This window comes from Rattus norvegicus, chromosome 1 (assembly GCF_036323735.1).
Source record: "Rattus norvegicus strain BN/NHsdMcwi chromosome 1, GRCr8, whole genome shotgun sequence".
In the NCBI taxonomy this organism is placed as follows: domain Eukaryota; kingdom Metazoa; phylum Chordata; class Mammalia; order Rodentia; family Muridae; genus Rattus; species Rattus norvegicus.
In genome coordinates, this window is record NC_086019.1 from 6639328 (window position 1) to 6660031 (window position 20704).

General features: G+C 39.4%; 1 protein-coding gene across 10 annotated transcripts in view; it reads right to left on the bottom strand.

Annotated features, from left to right (window-relative positions):
- Adgb (androglobin) overlaps nt 1-20704 on the bottom strand; it is a 143770-nt gene that overhangs the window by 65465 nt on the left and 57601 nt on the right. For all 10 annotated transcript variants that reach the window (XM_063280793.1, XM_063280794.1, XM_039098478.2 and 7 more), the window contains 3 exons: nt 10315-10409; nt 5907-6081; nt 4962-5052 (listed from right to left, as the gene is read on the bottom strand). In XM_063280793.1, coding sequence (XP_063136863.1) covers nt 4962-5052; nt 5907-6081; nt 10315-10409 — 361 coding nt within the window. The remainder of the gene's footprint in view (nt 1-4961; nt 5053-5906; nt 6082-10314; nt 10410-20704) is intronic.

Below are 20704 nucleotides of genomic sequence, written 5' to 3' on the forward strand. Positions count from 1 at the left end.
ATTTACAGGGAATTTGATTATCAGCATTAGCAGAGTTAATGGAGTGTGTGTATGAATGAAAATCTCAGTGTGAGAAGTTTAATCCTGGACTATAAGCCCTTAGGCTCCTAATTGTGACTTTCATACTGTCAACCCAAGGCAGTTCCTCAAGAACCCATTGCTAGAGTCAGACAGTATCACTGTAGCATGAATTTCATTAGCACAATGAGATGTTTATCATAGTACCTGCATTTTAGACAACAGTTTCAAAGATAAAATCAAATTCTACACATATAGCTGGGCATAATGGCACATGCCTTTAATCCCAGCATACAGGAAGCAGAGGCAGGTGAATTTCTGTGAGTTCACAGCCAGCCTAGCTTACATATTAAGCTCTAGGTTAGCTTGAAATACATAGTGAGACCCTGCCTTAAACCAAAACAAAAATAATTTCTCAATATGTAGACTTCATAGATTGACTTCTCTGACTTTCATACAACTCCCACTAGAGGGTAGCAGACACATATTTATGAGACTCCAATTGTCTTAGACAAAATCATGAGCCAAGAATGAGCAAACCTGCGTTGTTACACTGACGGAATGTCAGCGAAAGGAAACCCTGGCAGTAGTCATTCTCCACGGAGACTGCTCTTATGCGGACCTATCTGGTTAAATAGCAGAACAGGTCTAGGGTATGTCTTCCACAAACAGTGCAACGACATTCCCATACCTTTGTCTTTGCTCCAGAGCTTGAACTTGTGAATGAATTATAACAGATTACAGCAGATAATAGATTAGTGGAAGACAATAAAGTGATGGTTGCCTGTTTTGGGGTACCAGAATTTTATCCACCTTAATCAAAGAGTAAAGGTAAAAGAACTTAAATTCGTGCATGGGAGCAACTTGGTGAACTTGAGCTAAGAAATCAGTCCACTTTTGATCCTATTGACATAGAGATTCTTAAAGGCTGAGTATTACAATATAAACTGTAGAAAAATTTGTTCTGGTGTCAAGCAGCTTTATAACCCATATAACCTCTAATTAACATGTACATTCATTCAAATGAAAGTGGTGATCACTGTTCAGTGTTGGTCTCCTCAACTTGACAAAGGCGTCTCTAGATCGCCACTTCCGGGAGTGTCTAGGAAATAACTTCTGCTGGACATTGACATGCGCATTGGTGCACTGAGTGGGAATGTTCTGCTCTCAGGGTAGGCAGACACTGTCCAGTCAGCAGTGGGCCTGGACAGCACAGGGCCACTGAGGAAAGACTCTTGTCCTGCTCATGGGCATCACAACTCCAAGATCTCTACCTTTTGAACTCCAGGCCTTGCCCAGTAGCATCTCTAATTGTTCAGCCAGATGGAAGTCACACTGTTGCTTCCTGGACTTCTATGATGTCAGGTTGGGATAGCTACACCAATGTCTTCTCCAGTTCTCTAAATGCTGATGGTCTCTCATGGCATGTCTCGATCACCACGACCATGCAAGCTGATTAAATCTCATGTCGCCCATGTGCTTACCTGGCTTCTATATCACTGAAACAGCTATCATGTAATCATACATGTAGTTGGTCTGTTTCTCTAGAGAACTTTCAGTATAGAAATAGTTGTGGAATGTATGAGGCATTAATAAAAAGTAAAAATACAACAACCAAAATCAACTCCCCCAAACATGACAGAAACGTCAAGGTAAAGGTGGCAAAAATGGTTCTAATATATTATGCCGAACAGGAATAAGACAGTGTGAGTTAATTGATTAAGAAAATGCACCTGATATATTAAACTTAACGAGAGTAAGACAGTGTAAGTTAATTTATTAACTGGCTTTGGTCCCTAACATTAGAAAATATTGTGATTGTTTTTCTTTTTCCTATCATTTTATATTTCTACCATGGATCTAATCCATGATATGTTCTCAGAAAGACTAAGCTTATATCTGAAAGCACATACATCTACTGTATCCTGTGAGGGCTAAGATTGTCAATTTGACAGGATCTAGAATCACTTGGGAGAAAGACCTCTGGGTATATCTGCGAGGGAATTTCTAGCTTGGGTTACACTGAAGTGACATTACTTTGGACAGCATCATTCCAGTCTGGTCCTAGACTGGATGTGAAGGAGAAAGGCTGAGCACTGGTGTGCATCTGTCTTTGCGTCCCGATTATAGGTGCAGTGTGATCTACTGTCTCGCACTCCTACTGTGTGTGCCTTCCCCACCACGATGCACTGTACCTTCAAACTATGAGTCAAAATAAACCCTTCCAACATTGTGTCAAATCAAAGGGAAAAGTTATAATATATATCCCATTATGTAAGCCATTCAATACTTTACAAATAATTTTTACTTTTTGAATTAAAATGTGCTCACTTTATTTTCATCTGGCCTTTTCTCTCTTCAATGTATCCCCTTGCTCTCTCTCTCAAGTCCGTGCCCTATTTCCCTTTAATTGTCATGAGATGTATGCATATGTGTATACACATATATGCACATAGGTTTCTAAATACATAAATACAGCCTGCTTAATCAGTTTAATGCTAATTGTATGTATATTATTTCAAGACTGACCACTTGATGTTAGATAACCAGTCAGAGAAGGGTGGTGGTCTTCCCTGGAGAAGGCTATTTCTCTTATTCAATACTTTAAATAAAGTGTTTCCAAAAATTAAAGTACTCTAAAAAAATGCCCAAATAAGTCAAATATTCATAGCTACATGTGACTAAAAATACCAAGTTAGAAGATATTAAAAAGCTTCTGAATGACTTAAATGCCTCAAAGTATTTTCCACTCAATATTTACTGATTAGAAGCACCTGTTGAATACTTAGTGCTGTATTAAATACCAAACTGTATTCAGCTGAAAAATGCAAAGGGAATGGAAAATAAATCCCACAATACTACTCCATATATCTAGAAACCTAACAATAATAAAACAGGTGTGGAAACAGTCAGGGAAATAAATCCAGAAGCATATTTTAATAGCTTCATGAATTATCCTTTTGGGGGAAAAATCAGGACACATGGCTTCACAGAGTGTCAGGTAATGCTATGCTCTGAAAATTCGTATACATTCAAGGTCAAGTTCCTGTGTTGAACCTAAACCCCGAGGCAATGGTCATAGGAGACAGGATTCTAGGAAAGCCATTAGGACAAAGAGGGAAGTCCTTATGAATGAGATTTCTACTCTGGAAAGTGGTGCTCTAGGGAGTTTGGGTGTCACTTTGAACCTATAAGGAGGCAGAAAGAGGACTGTGTAAGGAAATGGGTTCTTCTACACACCAGATGAACCAACTTCTCGATTGTGGACTTGATGGCTTCCAGGACTGAGATATATTCTTGCTATTAACAACCAGCAGGCTTATGATACTTTGTTACCACAGTCTGCACTCAAACGGAATAGATGCTCAGAGTAGGCCAACTACCTAGAACTGTAGACACCATTTTGGTACTAGGAAGAAGTTGCAAGAGTTTTGAAGAACTTTATAAAAATGCCCACATTGCTGTTAAAGATGCTATTTTGTTAAAGATGATTTTAGTACTATACTATAAAAAAAGAGAAAAGTTTAGGGAATATGTAAGTGATTTTCAAGATTATGTTGGTGCAAATATGGAGGGTAAAGAGCATTCTTAACAGAATGTTAAAGTCTCAGATAAAATGAAATGCTGTTGGACAACAGTGAAGACTGTCACGGTTCCAAAGCTGCCGGGTTATTTTTGTGTTGTACTATTTGGTAAGTGGTGGGTGAGAAAGGGGATTCTAGGCAGGGCATCAGGAAGCAGAGGGTACCCTTTCATTAGGCTCCTCCCTTGTTCGGCTGCTCGGGAGATCATCTGCCAGTTCCTTTTGTTCAGTCCAAGGAGGAAACTATACTGCTCACAAAACATTCTTCCAGACCTTCAAAACCACTTCTAGCCACAAAGCCTTTGGCACCTGCAATCCAGCCACCTTGCTTTCTAAATGACAATAACTCTGTGATGGTCTACTGATGCTCCTAGGTCAAAAGGGACACATTTTAGGGAAAATTCATCCCAGCGTACACAAATTCTGATTTTGGCCAACTGTATATGAAATCTGATGATCTAATTTATATCAAATGGAGAGACAATTTAGTGGCTCCACTCAAAACTGTTCCTCAATTAGCATTCACCAACACACAAAAATGCCACCTCAACTTTCCCCAGCCCTGTCCTCACTCATGAGGTGAGCCATGCTGCTTCCTGGCACACAAACTTAAATTTATTTTATTCTTTGTGAATTCCATACATGCATGAAATGATCTTCACTCCCTCCAATTACAACTAGAAAACTTTCCCTCATAACCTGTCTTTTTTTCTCCCTTTTTTCCTCCTCTTCCTCCTCTTCTTCCTCCTCCTCCTCCTCCTCCTCCTCCTCCTCCTCCTCCTCCTCCTCCTCCTCCTCCTCCTTTTGAGAACCCACTGAGTCCCAAAGTAGCTGCCCATATGTAGGACTGTGGACAACCCACAGAAGCAATATAACTGAGTCCACACATACAAAGGAGAATGACTCCCCCCCTACTCAGCCATCAACTAACTGTCAACAGCTCCTCAGCCAGGCCAGGGCTCTGGCAGTTATCAGTAAGAGCAAAACTCATGGGGTCTCCCCATAGACAGATGTTGACAGATCACAGCACCATATAACTCAGTTCCACCTTAAAAAATCATTCCTTACAAATCCAAGCCACCCACAGGCTAGAATTTCCCCATTTCATTTTGGAGGGATAGCAAACATTTACCCTCTAATACTCATACATAAAAATTGTGAACCAAAGTATTTGAAAATAAATGAGATGATGTAATCATGGTCTGTAAGACATCCCTTTAACAGTTGTATAGATATGCATATGTATTTGGCTTCCACATCCTCCAAACATTCTTTCCATTAAGTGTGATTATGTTTTTAACCACACATGTCACAGATGGGAAGTTGAGAAGAGCCACCAGTGAGAAAGTCACATACTTACGTTTCTGTTGGGATTGTAAATGGAGCCATTCTATAATTCAAAAATGGACTTGAAATCTCAAGAAACTGCTCAGGCTTCTTCGGAACAGCATCTGAAAAGATGGCAAGTATGACCCATGCCGCCAGAATCCTTCAGATTCTAAGGCAGTGCTGGTTAGAGTACACGTTTACTTGGGGATTTAAATAGAGGTAAGGCAAGAATGAACAGGGACATTTCAGTTAATTGAAACAGTTTAAATAATTCTTTTGTCTATAGCCAGTTTTTTTATGGCTATGCATGGAACAATGATATGAAATGGTGAAGTTTCACAAGTCTTTCCATTTGCTGCAAAGTTGACTTTTCATATAACCTTTTCCTTTAGAAAGAAATAATATCCATCAATTAACCTCCTCAAACAACCACTTAGGACAGGCACAGGAATGTTAGGTGGTCCATGGAAACTACAGTAGAAGCAGAAGCATAAATAACATAAATAACAAGGAAACAGTGTATTGAGAGAGGACTGTGGTTATGCCTAAGTGTTAAGTTTAGAAGTAAGAAGTTGCCAGTGAGAAAGGAGAACAACACACGTCACCACAGTGAACACTGAAGTTGAACAGAAAAAGAGGTAAGGCTCAGACAGGAAGCAAATCCCTCTATCATTCTGCATTATCCTTCAGAACGAAAGTATCTTCTTGTTATTATTAGATTTTATTTAACATATTAAACCCAACAGAAAGAAGAGAAATAGATGATAAGCCCTAGCATAACCACTGATTGACACTTTGAACCTATAGTATATAAGACACATACTTTCCTACTTTTTAAATTCATAAGAGAAGGCATAAGAGTCAAGCAGCTTTAGGTTCAGGATGGCGTGATTTGCCTCAACACATACCTCCATGGAAGAGACTGCTAAGCCTCCAGAGAAGTGTCACCAGACTGCTTGGCTATCTTGGTGCATACCTTGAGCTTCATCGGTGATCACTGTTTCCTTTTTGTGGCGAATGAGTTTCCAGGCAGGTAAAGGAGGAGGTTTGGGGGGTGCCACCAGGGGACAAGACCTACTTCTGGTCACCAGCACAGGATGGCTACAGATGTGAGAAAGACCATATTCCCTAAGTTTCTCCGCAGAATTCGCCTAAGAGATGGAAAAAGGACTTGAAATCTTTCATTGCCTCTTGTATTTAATAACAATACTTTTGCTAATATAGAAAAGTTGAAAACACCCATGATCTTAACTCCTTAATAGAAAAGACACTGCCATTTCTATTTCTTTGCATCTTTAAGTTTGCCTGAGACGCTGTTTGCTTATTGAAAAGGAGTTAGGCCATTCTGAAGCTTAAGTTCCAATGAGAATATAAAAGCTATAGGTAGTGTTTTTCTAAGTTGAAGCAAGTTCTGATTATCTAAAGAAAAAAGTAAACTCGCTAGCAATTGTTACTTAACACTTAAACGTTTTTTCAATGTATTCAGGACTTTGAGTTGGAAAGAATGGCCTTATCTATGATAAACTATAATCCTTTACCAGTGGGTTTTTCCTCAGGAAGTCCCCATCGTTGGAGACAATGGAGACACTGACAGTGGGGACAGAAGCTGCCCTGATGGATATATCTCAGAGTCAAACATTCTGCTCTGAAGAAATTGGGAATAAGTCAGACCATAATTTCAAAAGAATTCTACTTTCTACTCCCTAATTGCTGCTTGAAATATGTTATAGAAAGAGAGAGAGGAGTGAGAAAAGCAAGAGGAGAGAGAAAGAGAGAAAGAGAGAGAGAGAGACAGAGAGAGAGAGAGAGAGAGAGAGAGAGAGAGAGAGAGAGAGAGAGAGAGGAATTGATCCACTTAACCACCACAGATTGCTTTAACATTTGAAGAAAAATAACGAAACACCAACTACACTGAAGCCTGTCCTCCAGGAACTATTTTCTTTCCAAGGACTTCATATGATTGGATTTTATGATAGGGATACAGATAATTAATTCAGATTTAAGAGAAAAGTGATACTCTGCCTTTTAAAAGTAGCCTAAGAGAGAAACTGTGTTTTATCCTTTTTCCTTACAGTCTCTTACCAATTTACTAAAAATAAATAAATAATAAATTCAGAAATGTCTATAATTCGTAGAGTAGGCTAAAGACAATTATTTCTCTACACCATCTAAAAAGTAAGCTTTATTCTGTTAGGTGTAAAAAGTCTCAATGAAATCAAGTCACCCTTTGAGAGTAATTGCTGAAAATTCAGGGGTGAATTTAAGGTCATTCAATAGAGGATACCTCAAAATAACATTACTACGAGGGTTACACATTGATACATTCTGAAATAAAGCCACAGTCAAAGTAATACTTATCAGTAGAATAAATTCTAGACATTTTACAAAAGATAATTTGAGACACAAACTTGTCTCTATTTCCCTATCTTCCTCTCTCTCTCTCTCCTCTCTCTCTCTCTCTCTCTCTCTCTCTCTCTCTCTCTCTCTCTCTCTCCTGATTCTTTCTCTGTGTATGTGTCTGTCTGTCTCACACATAATAACAATCTTGTAATCTAAAATGAATTTTTTTTAATTTTAGAATATAAAGTGCAGGTTGAAAGCAAAGCAAGATATGAATTCCATCCCACAATTACTAATCTATCAAAGGGCTGGCCTGACTTAGCAAAACAAATTTCAAAATGACAAATTCTCATATTTTATTTTCAATATATTATGCAATGCTTGGGTATCAAGTAATGCCACAAATTCTAGTTTAAATTTTGATTCTAAGGGTCTCAGAAGTCCCTAGACAGGAGTTAGGGCCAAGGAGAGATTTAGAATAGCATCCTTAAGATTAAGTAGGTACTTAATGTCTGTTGAATGATTCATGCAAAAAACTTAAGCTGGGAGTTTCATTTTCTAAGACCCCTTTACTCATCCCCCAATTCTATTCCAAGTTCTCTAAAAGAAGGGGTGAGAGCTGACAGGTGGGGGCAGCTTATTCATGTACAGCCCAAGCTGTTTAGGATACCTGAGAGGAGGGATGCTGCATCACACAGGGTAGTTTGTGATAATTTGCTCTATTCTTCAGTACTTTCCATTGCTTCTTAACTAAATGTGAGCTCTTAATTATGAGTGTTGGCCTTAACACTCTTTGAGGCTGTAAATGTAGTGTAATATTCCATTTTTGCAAATTTTCAATAGAGAAGAAATCATTTGTTATGGATTTATGATTAAAATAGTATATCTATATTCTCTATTCTCTCCTGACTGTAATTCAGTCTCTGTTAGCTCCCGGAACACAGGGAATATGTGGGCTCCTGGCCGCCAGGCTTTCTAAGATAAACCTCTCTCTGCTTTGAACACACTTTTTGTTATTTACTAGGATAACTTCCTATACCTCAGGTAAAACAGTTAGCTTTCTCTAGAAAGACCACCCTGGCTGCTCACTAGAGAGTCTTATGGTTTGTGTCCTGTCTCCCCTCCCCCATTGATTGACCCTCTATTCACATAGGTATTTTTTTCTGTCATTACTCCAACAATCACTATTTATCTAGATACCTTATAAATTCTCTGTTATAGCAGTTTGTTACTTGTTTTCCACTTACTGCTCTGAGCTTTGTGGTAAAGAATAATCAGGGCTGTGATAATCAATATGAGTAGACCACATTGTCTAGCATGTATTATAATACAAGAGTTGATGTATAGTGAGTGTTACACTTTAATAAGCAGTTTGAGTATTTCCTGGATAGGAGCCATGACATGCCACAAAATATGGCTGATGTCCTTTAGTGGTCCATACATTGAGTTATCATCAAGAGCATCTGAGATGGTGCCATGACACATAGAGAGTTTAAAGAACATCGGAGAAGAGGAAGAAAACCCTAAAGTCAACAGGAGGCTTCGCTTAAGAGAAGATTTGAGTGCAGACTTGAATTGAAGGGAGCTGCAGATTTCCAGACACCATGAAGATATCTGATTCTGCTCTTTAACCACTACTGCTGCTATTTAACCTTGGATTAAAAGTAACAGAGACTTCTTCTGTCCCTATTGCATATGCTAATGCATGTGCCCCACCATTTTTTTTAATATTACTGCTGTGTAGTAACATTTGCCAGTGATTGTGGGATGATGGTATTGGGCTTCAAGGCCAACAAAGGATGAGAGTGACACATGTGGCAATGTGACCCTACTGGAATATTTACTTTTCAAGCTACTCCTCATTAAAGTTTTAAAGTTCAACTCTGACAAAATGGATATAGTGTGCAATTCTATCTATGCACACTACTCTTTATCGCAGTCCTACGTTGAAAATCCTGGTACATTAAACTGTCCACTGTAGAGCATGTAGAACCCCAGTGGTAAGGTGCGAGGGGTCTAAAGTCCCCACACAGGGCCAGGATTGAACAAACACTCAATGTATTGCATTAGTCTAGATAAGCTAGATTTTTATCATTATGAAAGGAGAGAATTTGATTTTTCACTCTCAGAACCAGAGAAATGGCTCAAAGCTGTGGAATTCCACAAATATCATGTAACAACTAAACATGTTCATTGAAAAGCAGTGCCTTGGGCAATATTAATAAAACTGTAAAACAAAAGTCTGGCCTCCAAATAAAATGTAAATATGATTTCATTCTGAGCAAGAGTATAGAGCATAATACAGAATGTGTGTATAGGAAAGAAACCAAAGGATATATACCAACATGTATACAATACCTATGCCTACATGTTTAAACTATGCAAAATTTAATTGTATTGCCTTTGGCTACATTTACTAAATTTTATGTTCTTGATTAAATTTAAAGTTTAAGAACAGAAAGCATTTATTCTGTACTACATTATGATGCAAGAAGGCTATGGTAGTTGCTCCCCAAATGGGGTGCAAAATTATGTGCATCATCCCACTTTAAGAATGCAGAGGGCTGGAGAGGTGGCTCAGTGGTTAAGAGCACTGGCTATTCTTCCAGAAGTCCTGAGTTCAATTCCCAGCAACCACATGGTGGCTCATAACCATCTGTAATGGGATCCGATGCCCTCTTCTGGTGTGTCTGAAGAGAGTGACAGTGTACCTATATACACAAAATAAATAAATAAATCATTTTAAAAATTATATAAAAAATATATGTGCAGTTGAGTTTCTGAAAAGCAATTATTAATCAGTAGTGATGTTCACAAGTTTCACTGAAATGTATATAGTTCCTTCATCTTTAGCCTTTATCTTTGTACATAATAGAAAAATATTTTAAAATAAACTATGACTGTATTTTACCTTTCTATAATTAGATAGTACTGTGAACAACTGAAACAGTTTGGGATTTTCCATCTCCCTAGTCTGAGCCAAGGAATATGTCCCTCCCGACTACCACACGTAAGGACCTATATCCTTGGTTTTGGATTCTTACCATCTTCTCTAATGTAAATATCTTGTTTTCAAACAAATAGAGTGGTGTAAAGGTAGCATATACAACCATCTGAGGGGACTGTATTGCTGAGGAACCTGGAAAATAAACATATATTACATGAATAATTCTCATCAACACAAATGTAGACAATCACTTTCTCATTGTGTACTCTTTTGAGGGAGATAACGAAAAAGATATGAGGAGGAGAGGCAAAGATATGGGAAGGAGAAGAGGAAGGAAATAAGAGAGAGAATGAGAGGGAGAATATATCTGGTATATTTTCCTCTTTTTATAATGATTTAGCCTTAATTACTACCCTTTAAAAGAATCTCCCAAAATACATTAGAGTTTAAGGCTTCAATATATCAATTTAAGAGAGAAACAATATCTTGCATGATGTTCTTCTCCTCCATAAACTATATATACTACCCACATACATGAACTTCTTTCAGCCCAGAACAACAGAACGAAGAGCTTTAAGTCAGTTCACCCTCAGTCTCAAGTTCAAAGTCTCACTGAAACATCTAAGTCCTTTCCAGTAAGGCGTAAGACATGACTCATCTTGAGGCAAAACTTCTCTCCTACAACTCTTTGTTTGTTAACATGTACACAATGAAAATTTATTCACCTATAAAGAAAACTGAATTTTTCTCTAGGGTTCTTACATAACTATGACCCCGTGACACTAGACAAAAAATGTAACTCCAAATTACAATGGAGATACAAGCATAGGATGGGACCAGGTAGGCAACCAAATCAGCATAAAAGCTTAGCAAAATAAGTTCCATTGCATGTTAGGCTTCAGAATATTTCTCTTTGTCTGTAGTCTCAGCGCACTAAGTCCACTGTCCCCTCCAGTCCTCAGTGGTGGCTCTATCTTATTAGATTTGACCAGAGAACTGTAAGAATATTTTGCAGTGGCTTCACGAATAAATAGTGCTTGCAAAGAGGCCCTTCAGGTACTGTGGGTAACTGAAAACAAAAAGCAGGGCCCACTCTCTACAAATCAACTGAAGACAGCCTGGGGGTTTGGTGAGATGTAGTTCTGATTGCCTGTGGATCACCTTGGGGACTTACCTGCATATTCACATTCACATTCAAATAGCTCTGTGGTCCTATTCTGTAGCATTACAGACCAACGGTCTTCCCCCATCCCATCTGTGCCTCCTCTAAAGTGACCTCTGCGTGAATGATGCCTTTTCTATCCCTAGTCTTTGTGGACTTGACTGATTAGCTTCCTGGTGGGTAACTTTCATGTGGGTGATTTCAAGCTCCACCCTTGGTATTTCATTTACAAGCTTCCTTGTTTTAGGATAAGGTTAGACTGAAAAATTTTCTAATCTTCCAATTTTTATTGCTTTCTAGTTTACATTTCCTTCCATTCACCTCCTTCCTCTCATATTTTACTACTCATAGTAAGGAAGTTAACCCTTATGCCCAATAATCTGCTGAAAAGCCACCTCTGATAAATAGCCAGTGTCCTTGTTAACAGGTTTTAGTTTCTACAAAACACCAGACTACACTTCTGGAAACCCCCTTTCTGGTTTACAGCAGGGACTATTTTTTCCAATTTTCCAATTGCATCTTCCTTGTTTCCAGCTAGGACTTTTCCCACAGCATCTATCACTTACGTAACTCTTACCAAGCAGGCCTTCAGAGCTACACAGAAGATTTTAAGTATACATCTTAAACTCTTCCTAGCATCCACATATTTCAGTATTTGTTACACTGGCATGTTGTTAGGAGTTTGTCCATGTAATTACTGCCCAATCTACAGGGCAAGCCAACTAGCTGGGGTAGACCCAGGAGAAGCAATGGTTGTTTCTGCCTGAAGATGAACAGACTCCAGTACCAAGAATTGCTAGTGTTTTGCTCTGAGTCTGTGGGCATTCAGGTGACAGGAGTGTGTGCCTTTCATATCCAACATTTACTTGATTGGATCAAGTTTGCTCACAGGAGGCAGTACAAGCTGCTTCTCTCTGCCTACTGATCTGAATATAAATACCATCCAAAAAGCATCTTCACACAGTGTTGCCCAGATTTCTGTATGACATGGCCCAGTGGAGACATAGAATCACCCACCACATTAACTTCCTTCTCAGTTTTGATATCAACATCTTTGCATAGAAAACTATTTTGGTCTAAATTATAGCCCATCACTGAACATTGAACACAGACTTCTGAAGGTCTTCCTGCAACAATTTCCTTTTGTTTGTTTTGTGTTCTGTGACAAGGTGGTGGGACAAAGCTGGCCCAAAATCTGCTGTGTACCTCAGGAAAATCCTGAACACTCCATGGTTCTCCTATCACAAACTAAGTGTCTGGGAATGGAGGAGGCTCATAATTTTCAAAAACTTCTGAATAGTGTCTGTTATTCCCCAAACAGAATTATTTATAATGAGGCTCAGAAATCAATATGTAGCCATTATCTGTTATCATTCTATTTTATTTTACAAAGAACATTGCATTGCCCACTTGTTTTGTTAGATATAAACCCAAACACCTTTGGAATATCCTAAAGGCAAATATTTGACTCTTAACGATTCGGTAATATCGTGATATCACAATTCATGACAGAAACAACGTGATTTTGTTATCTAACTTTCCAGATGTTGAAACAGCCCTACATTCCAGCATTCTTGTTAACTGACTAATTTAAGGGGAAGGAGGAACACAAGACCCACTTTGATATGAAGGGATGGTATTTTATTTATTTTTTTCATTTATCTTTTTATTATTATTATTATTAACTTGAGTATTTCTTACATACATTTCGAGTGTTATTCCCTTTCCCGGTTTCTGGGCAAACATCCCCCTCCCCCCTCCCCTTCCTTATGGGTGTTCGCCTCCCCACCCTCCCCCCATTGTCACCCTCCCCCCAACAGTCTAGTTCACTGGGGGTTCAGTCTTAGCAGGACCCAGGGCTTCCCCTTCCACTGGTGCTCTTACTAGGATATTCATTGCTACCTATGAGGTCAGAGTCCAGGGTCAGTCCATGTATAGTCTTTAGGTAGTGGCTTAGTCCCTGGAAGCTCTGGTTGCTTGGCATTGTTGTACATATGGGGTCTCGAGCCCCTTCAAGCTCTTCCAGTTCTTTCTCTGATTCCTTCAACGGGGGTCCTATTCTCAGTTCAGTGGTTTGCTGCTGGCATTCGCCTCTGTATTTGCTGTATTCTGGCTGTGTCTCTCAGGAGCGATCTACATTCGGTTCCTGTCGGTCTGCACTTCTTTGCTTCATCCATCTTGTCTAATTGGGTGGCTGTATATGTATGGGCCACCGGTGGGGCAGGCTCTGAATGGGTGTTGCTTCAGTCTCTGTTTTAATCTTTGCCTCTCTCTTCCCTGCCAAGGGTATTCTTGTTCCCCTTTTAAAGAAGGAGTGAAGCATTCACATTTTGATCATCCGTCTTGAGTTTCATTTGTTCTAGGCGTCTAGGGTAATTCAAGCATTTGGGCTAATAGCCACTTATCAATGAGTGCATACCATGTATGTCTTTCTGTGATTGGGTTAGCTCACTCAGGATGATATTTTCCAGTTCCAACCATTTGCCTACGAATTTCATAAAGTCATTGTTTTTGATAGTTGAATAATATTCCATTGTGTAGATATACCACATTTTCTGTATCCATTCCTCTGTTGAAGGGCATCTGGGTTCTTTCAAGCTTCTGGCTATTATAAATAAGGCTGCGATGAACATAGTGGATCACATATCTTTTTTATATGTTGGGGCATCTTTTGGGTATATGCCGAAGAGAGGTATAGCTGGATCCTCAGGCAGTTCAATGTCCAATTTTCTGAGGATTCTCCAGACTGATTTCCAGAATGGTTGTACCAGTTTGCAATCCCACCAACAATGGAGGAGTGTTCCTCTTTCTCCACATCCTCGCCAGCATTTGCTGTCACCTGAGTTTTTGATCTTAGCCATTCTGACTGGTGTGAGGTGAAATCTCAGGGTTGTTTTGATTTGCATTTCCCTTATGACTAAAGATGTTGAACATTTCTTTAGGTGTTTCTCAGCCATTCGGCATTCCTCAGCTGTGAATTCTTTGTTTAGCACTGAACCCCATTTTTTAATAGGGTTATTTGTCTCCCTGCGGTCTAACTTCTTGAGTTCTTTGTATATTTTGGATATAAGGCCTCTATCTGTTGTAGGATTGGTAAAGATCTTTTCCCAATCTGGTGGTTGCCGTTTTGTCCTAACCACCGTGTCCTTTGCCTTACAGAAGCTTTGCAGTTTTATGAGATACCATTTGTCAATTCTTGATCTTAGAGCATAAGCCATTGGTGTTTTGTTCAGGAAATTTTTTCCAGTGCCCATGTGTTCCAGATGCTTCCCTAGTTTTTCTTCTATTAGTTTGAGTGTGTCTGGTTTGATGTGGAGGTCCTTGATCCACTTGGACTTAAGCTTTGTACAGGGTGATAAGCATGGATCGATCTGCATTCTTCTACATGTTGACCTCCAGTTGAACCAGCACCATTTGCTGAAAATCCTATCTTTTTTCCATTGGATGGTTTTGGCTCCTTTGTCAAAAATCAAGTGACCATAGGTGTGTGGGTTCATTTCTGGGTCTTCAATTCTATTCCATTGGTCTATCTGTCTGTCTCTGTACCAATACCATGCAGTTTTTATCACTATTGCTCTGCAATACTGCTTTAGTTCAGGGATAGTGATTCCCCCTTAAGTCCTTTTATTGTTGAGGATAGTTTTAGCTATCCTGGGTTTTTTGTTATTCCAGATGAATTTGCAAATTGTTCTGTCTAACTCTTTGAAGAATTGGATTGGTATTTTGATGGGGATTGCATTGAATCTGTAGATCGCTTTTGGTAAAATGGCCATTTTTACTATATTAATCCTGCCAATCCATGAGCATGGGAGATCTTTCCATCTTCTGAGGTCTTCTTCAATTTCTTTCTTCAGTGTCTTGAAGTTCTTATTGTACAAATCTTTTACTTGCTTGGTTAAAGTCACACCGAGGTACTTTATATTATTTGGGTCTATTATGAAGGGTGTCGTTTCCCTAATTTATTTCTCAGCTTGTTTCTCTTTTGTGTAGAGAAAGGCTACTGATTTATTTGAGTTAATTTTATACCCAGCCACTTTGCTGAAGTTGTTTATCAGCTTTAGTAGTTCTCTGGCGGAACTTTTGGGATCACTTAAATATACTATCATATCATCTGCAAATAGTGATATTTTGACTTCTTCTTTTCCGATCTGTATCCCCTTGACCTCCTTTTGTTGTCTGATTGCTCTGGCTAGAACTTCAGGAACTATATTGAATAAGTAGGGAGAGAGTGGGCAGCTTTGTCTAGTCCCTGATTTTAGTGGGATTGCTTCAAGTTTCTCTCCATTTAGTTTAATGTTAGCAACTGGTTTGCTGTATATGGCTTTTACTATGTTTAGGTATGGGCCTTGAATTCCTATTCTTTCCAGGACTTTTATCATGAAGGGGTGTTGAATTTTGTCAAATGCTTTCTCAGCATCTAATGAAATGATCATGTGGTTTTATTCTTTCAGTTTGTTTATATAATGGATCACGTTGATGGTTTTCCGTATATTAAACCATCCCTGCATGCCTGGGATGAAGCCTACTTGATCATGGTGGATGATTGTTTTGATGTGCTCTTGGATTCGGTTTGCCAGAATTTTATTGAGTATTTTTGCGTCGATATTCATAAGGGAAATTGGTCTGAAGTTCTCTTTCTTTGTTGGGTCTTTGTGTGGTTTAGGTATAAGAGTAATTGTGGCTTCATAGAAGGAATTCGGTAGTGCTCTATCTGTTTCAATTTTGTGGAATAGTTTGGATAATATTGGTATGAGGTCTTCTATGAAGGTCTGATAGAATTCTGCACTAAACCCGTCTAGACTTGGGCTCTTTTTGGTTGGGAGACCTTTAATGACTGCTTCTATTTCCTTAGGAGTTATGGGGTTGTTTAACTGGTTTATCTGTTACTGATTTAACTTCGGTACCTGGTATCTGTCTAGGAAATTGTCCATTTCCTGTAGATTTTCAAGTTTTCTTGAATATAGGCTTTTATAGTAAGATGTGATGATTTTTTGAATTTCCTCTGAATCTGTAGTTATGTCTCCCTTTTCATTTCTGATTTTGTTAATTTGGACACACTCTCTGTGTCCTCTCTGGCTAAGGGTTTATCTATCTTGTTGATTTTCTCAAAGAACCAACTTTTGGTTCTGTTGATTCTCTCTATGGTCCTTTTTGTTTCTACTTGGTTGATTTCAGCTCTGAGTTTGATTATTTCCTGCCTTCTACTCCTCCTGGGTGTATTTGCTTCTTTTTGTTCTAGAGCTTTTAGGTGTGCTGTCAAGCGCTGACATATGCTCTTTCCTGTTTCTTTCTGCAGGCACTCAGCACTATGAGTTTTCCTCTTAGCACAGCTTTCATTGTGTCCCATAAGTTTGGGTATGTTGTACCTTCATTTTCATTAAATTCTAAAAAGTTTTTAATTTCTTTCTTTATTTCTTCCTTGACCAGGTTATCATTGAGTAGAGCACTGTTCAATTTCCACGTATATGTGGGCATTCTTCCCTTATTGTTATTGAAGACCAGTTTTAGGCCGTGGTGGTCCGATAGCACGCATGGGATTATTTCTATCTTTCTGTACCTGTTGAGGCCCGTTTTTTGACCAATTATATGGTCAATTTTGGAGAAAGTACCATGAGGAGCTGAGAAGAAGGTATATCGTTTTGCTTTAGGATAGAATGTTCTATAAATATCTGTTAAGTCCATTTGGCTCATGATTTCTCTTAGTCTATCTACGTCTCTGTTTAATTTCTGTTTCCATGATCTGTCCATTGATGAGAGTGGGGTGTTGAAATCTCCTACTATTATTGTGTGAGGTGCAATGTGTGTTTTGAGCTTTAGTAAGGTTTCTTTTACGTATGTAGGTGCCCTTGTATTTGGGGCATAGATATTTAGGATTGAGAGTTCATCTTGGTGGATTTTTCCTTTGATGAATATGAAGTGTCCTTCCTTATCTTTTTTAATGACTTTTAGTTGAAAATTGATTCTATTTGATATTAGAATGGCTACTCCAGCTTGCTTCTTCTGACCATTCGCTTGGAAAGTTGTTTTCCAGCCTTTCACTCTGAGGTAGTGTCTGTCTTTGTCTCTGAGGTGTGTTTCCTGTAGGAAGCAGAATGCAGGGTCCTCGTTGCGTATCCAGTTTGTTAATCTATGTCTTTTTATTAGGGAGTTGAGGCCATTGATGTTGAGAGATATTAAGGAATAGTGATTATTGCTTCCCGTTATATTCATATTTGGATATGAGGTTATGTTTGTGTGCTTTTCTTCTCTTTGTTTTGTTGCCAAGACGATTAGTTTCTTGCTTCTTCTAGGGTATAGCTTGCCTCCTTATGTTGGGCTTTACCATTTATTATCCTTTGTAGTGCTGGATTTGTAGAAAGATATTGTGTAAATTTGGTTTTGTCATGGAATATCTTGGTTTCTCCATCTATGTTAATTGAGAGTTTTGCAGGATACAGTAACCTGGGCTGGCATTTGTGTTCTCTTAGGGTCTGTATGACATCAGTCCAGGATCTTCTGGCCTTCATAGTTTCTGGTGAAAAGTCTGGTGTGATTCTGATAGGTCTGCCTTTATATGTTACTTGACCTTTTTTCCTTACTGCTTTTAATATTCTTTCTTTATTTTGTGCGTTTGGTGTTTTGACTATTATGTGACGGGAGGTGTTTCTTTTCTGGTCCAATCTATTTGGAGTTCTGTAGGCTTCTTGTATGCCTATGGGTATCTCTTTTTTTAGGTTAGGGAAGTTTTCTTCTATGATTTTGTTGAAGATATTTACTGGTCCTTTGAGCTGGGAGTCTTCACTCTCTTCTATACCTATTATCCTTAGCTTTGATCTTCTCATTGAGTCCTGGATTTTGTTTTGGACCAGTAGCATTTTCTGCTTTACATTATCTTTGACAGTTGAGTCAATGATTTCTATGGAATCTTCTGCTCCTGAGATTCTCTCTTCCATCTCTTGTATTCTGTTGGTGAAGCTTGTATCTACAGCTCCTTGTCTCTTCTTTTGGTTTTCTATATCCAGGGTTGTTTCCATGTGTTCTCTCTTGATTGCTTCTATTTCCATTTTTAATTCCTTCAACTGTTTGATTGTGTTTTCCTGGAATTCTTTCAGGGATTTTTGCGATTCCTCTCTGTAGGCTTCTACTTGTTTATTAATGTTTTCCTGTATTTCTCTAAGGGTGTTCTTCACGTCTTTCTTGAAGTCCTCCAGCATCATGATCAAAAATGATTTTGAAACTAAATCTTGCTTTTCTGGTGTGTTTGGATATTCCATGTTTGTTTTGGTGGGAGAATTGGGCTCCGATGGTGCCATGTAGTCTTGGTTTCTGTTGCTTGGGTTCCTGCGCTTGCCTCTTGCCATCAGATTATCTCTAGTGTTACTTTGTTCTGCTATTTCTGACAGTGGCTAGACTATCCTATAAGCCTGTTTTTCAGGAGTGCTGTAGACCTGTTTTCCTGTTTTCTTTCAGCCTGTTATGGGGACAGAGTGTTCTGCTTTCGGGCGTGTAGTTTTTCCTCTCTACAGGTCTTCAGCTGTTCCTGTGGGCCTGTGTCTTGAGTTCACCAGGCAGGTCACTTGCAGCAGAAAAGTTGGTCTTACCTGTGGTCCCGAGGCTCAAGTTTGCTTGCAGGGTGCTGCCCTTGAGCTCTCTCTGGCGACAGCAACCAGGAAGATCTGCGCCACCATTTCCGGGAGCTTCAGTGCACCAGGGTTCCAGATGGCGTTTGGTGTTTTCCTCTGGCGTCCGAGATGTGTGCAGAGTGCAGTCTCTTCTGGTTTCCCAGGCGTGTCTGCCTCTCTGAAGGTTTAGCTCTCCCTCCCACGGGATTTGGGTGCAGAGAACTGTTTATCTGGTCTGTTCCTTCAGGTTCTGGCGGTGTCTCAGGCGCAGCGGTCCTGCTGCTCCTGGGCCCTCCCCCACGGGAACCCAGAGGCCTTATACAGTTTCCTCTTGGGCCAGGGATGTGGGCAGGGGTGGGCAGTGTGTTGGTGGTCTCTTCTGCTCTGCAGCCTCAGGAGTGCCCACCTGACCAGGCGGTGAGGTCTCTCTCCCTCAGGGTCTGGGAGCAGAGAGCTGCTGAGGGCCAGGATCCTCGGGTGTGGGACTCCAGGTAAACACAGGACGTGCCCGGTCCTAGAGGAATTCTGCCTCTGTGTGTCCCGAGTTCACTGGGCAGGTCTCTTGCAGCAGGAAAGTTGGTCTTACCTGTGGTCCCAAGGCTCAAGTTTGCTCGCAGGGTGCTGCCCACAAGCTCTCTGCGGCGGCAGCAACCAGGAAGATCTGCGCCGCCGTTTTCTGGGATGGTATTTTAAATCTTAACTTCTAAAATGGCTTTAGTATTTCTCAGTATTTGAGTCTCCTCCTTGCTAAAACAGCCATGTTAATTGTAATTGCTTTCTTGCCTAGAGTTTTTTGCCATGTTGCTATCATTTAGATATCTCATTTTACACGGAAAGAGGTTATTTGTGCTTCCTATAAGCGTATATCAGAAAGTTCTGCTGTAAATTTCGTAGAATTACTTAAGTATCACTTTTATGATTAATCTGTCCTCTGTTAAATTGTACTGTTTTAATATATTACAAGTTCAGCCTGGAACATTAACTTATCAGTAGATGAACTCCAAATCATTACAAAATTTCTTCAGGACCCTGAAACACTTGTTGAAGGGTGTTAATCTATCCACAGATGTGATATTCAGTTTGTTAGAGTGGTTAACTTCCATTGATGCTTCCTACGTGTTAAGCACAGCCCTAAGTATATTACATGAGTCAATTCTCATACAAACCCTATGAAATAAACTGTATGGCATCATTTTTCAGATAAGAAAACTAAACTGAAGATAGGTTAAGGACTATATCCAAGATGCATGGTTGAAATGGGCAAATGTGGACAGTGAGTGTAAAAGTATGTCTAGTCTTTCTGGTTGCCCCCTATTATTGCTTATTCTCTAGAGCAATAGTGGAAGAGTAGGTAGACGAGAAGGCTTTTCAGGTCACTTCCACCAGAAGGTATTTGTAATTCCACAAGATGATGCAAATCTCAACGACAGCAGAATTTTGCTAGCTAGCTAATAATTTCTTAATTTGATATTATGCATGTGTGTGTATATGTGTATATGTATTATGAAATTATGAAGGGGATTATGATAAAGGAGAAATAGACATGTTAAGAAATGGATACAAAGGAGGATAAAGGAATATATATGCCACAGCAGAAGAAGGAATATTTGGACAAAGAATGGAAAACAGTCAGAGGGAGGCAAGGGAAGGTAAGTGAGAGGGAGGATGAAAGACGCATGTATATGACACATGTATAGGATACATGTATATGAAAATTATGGGCA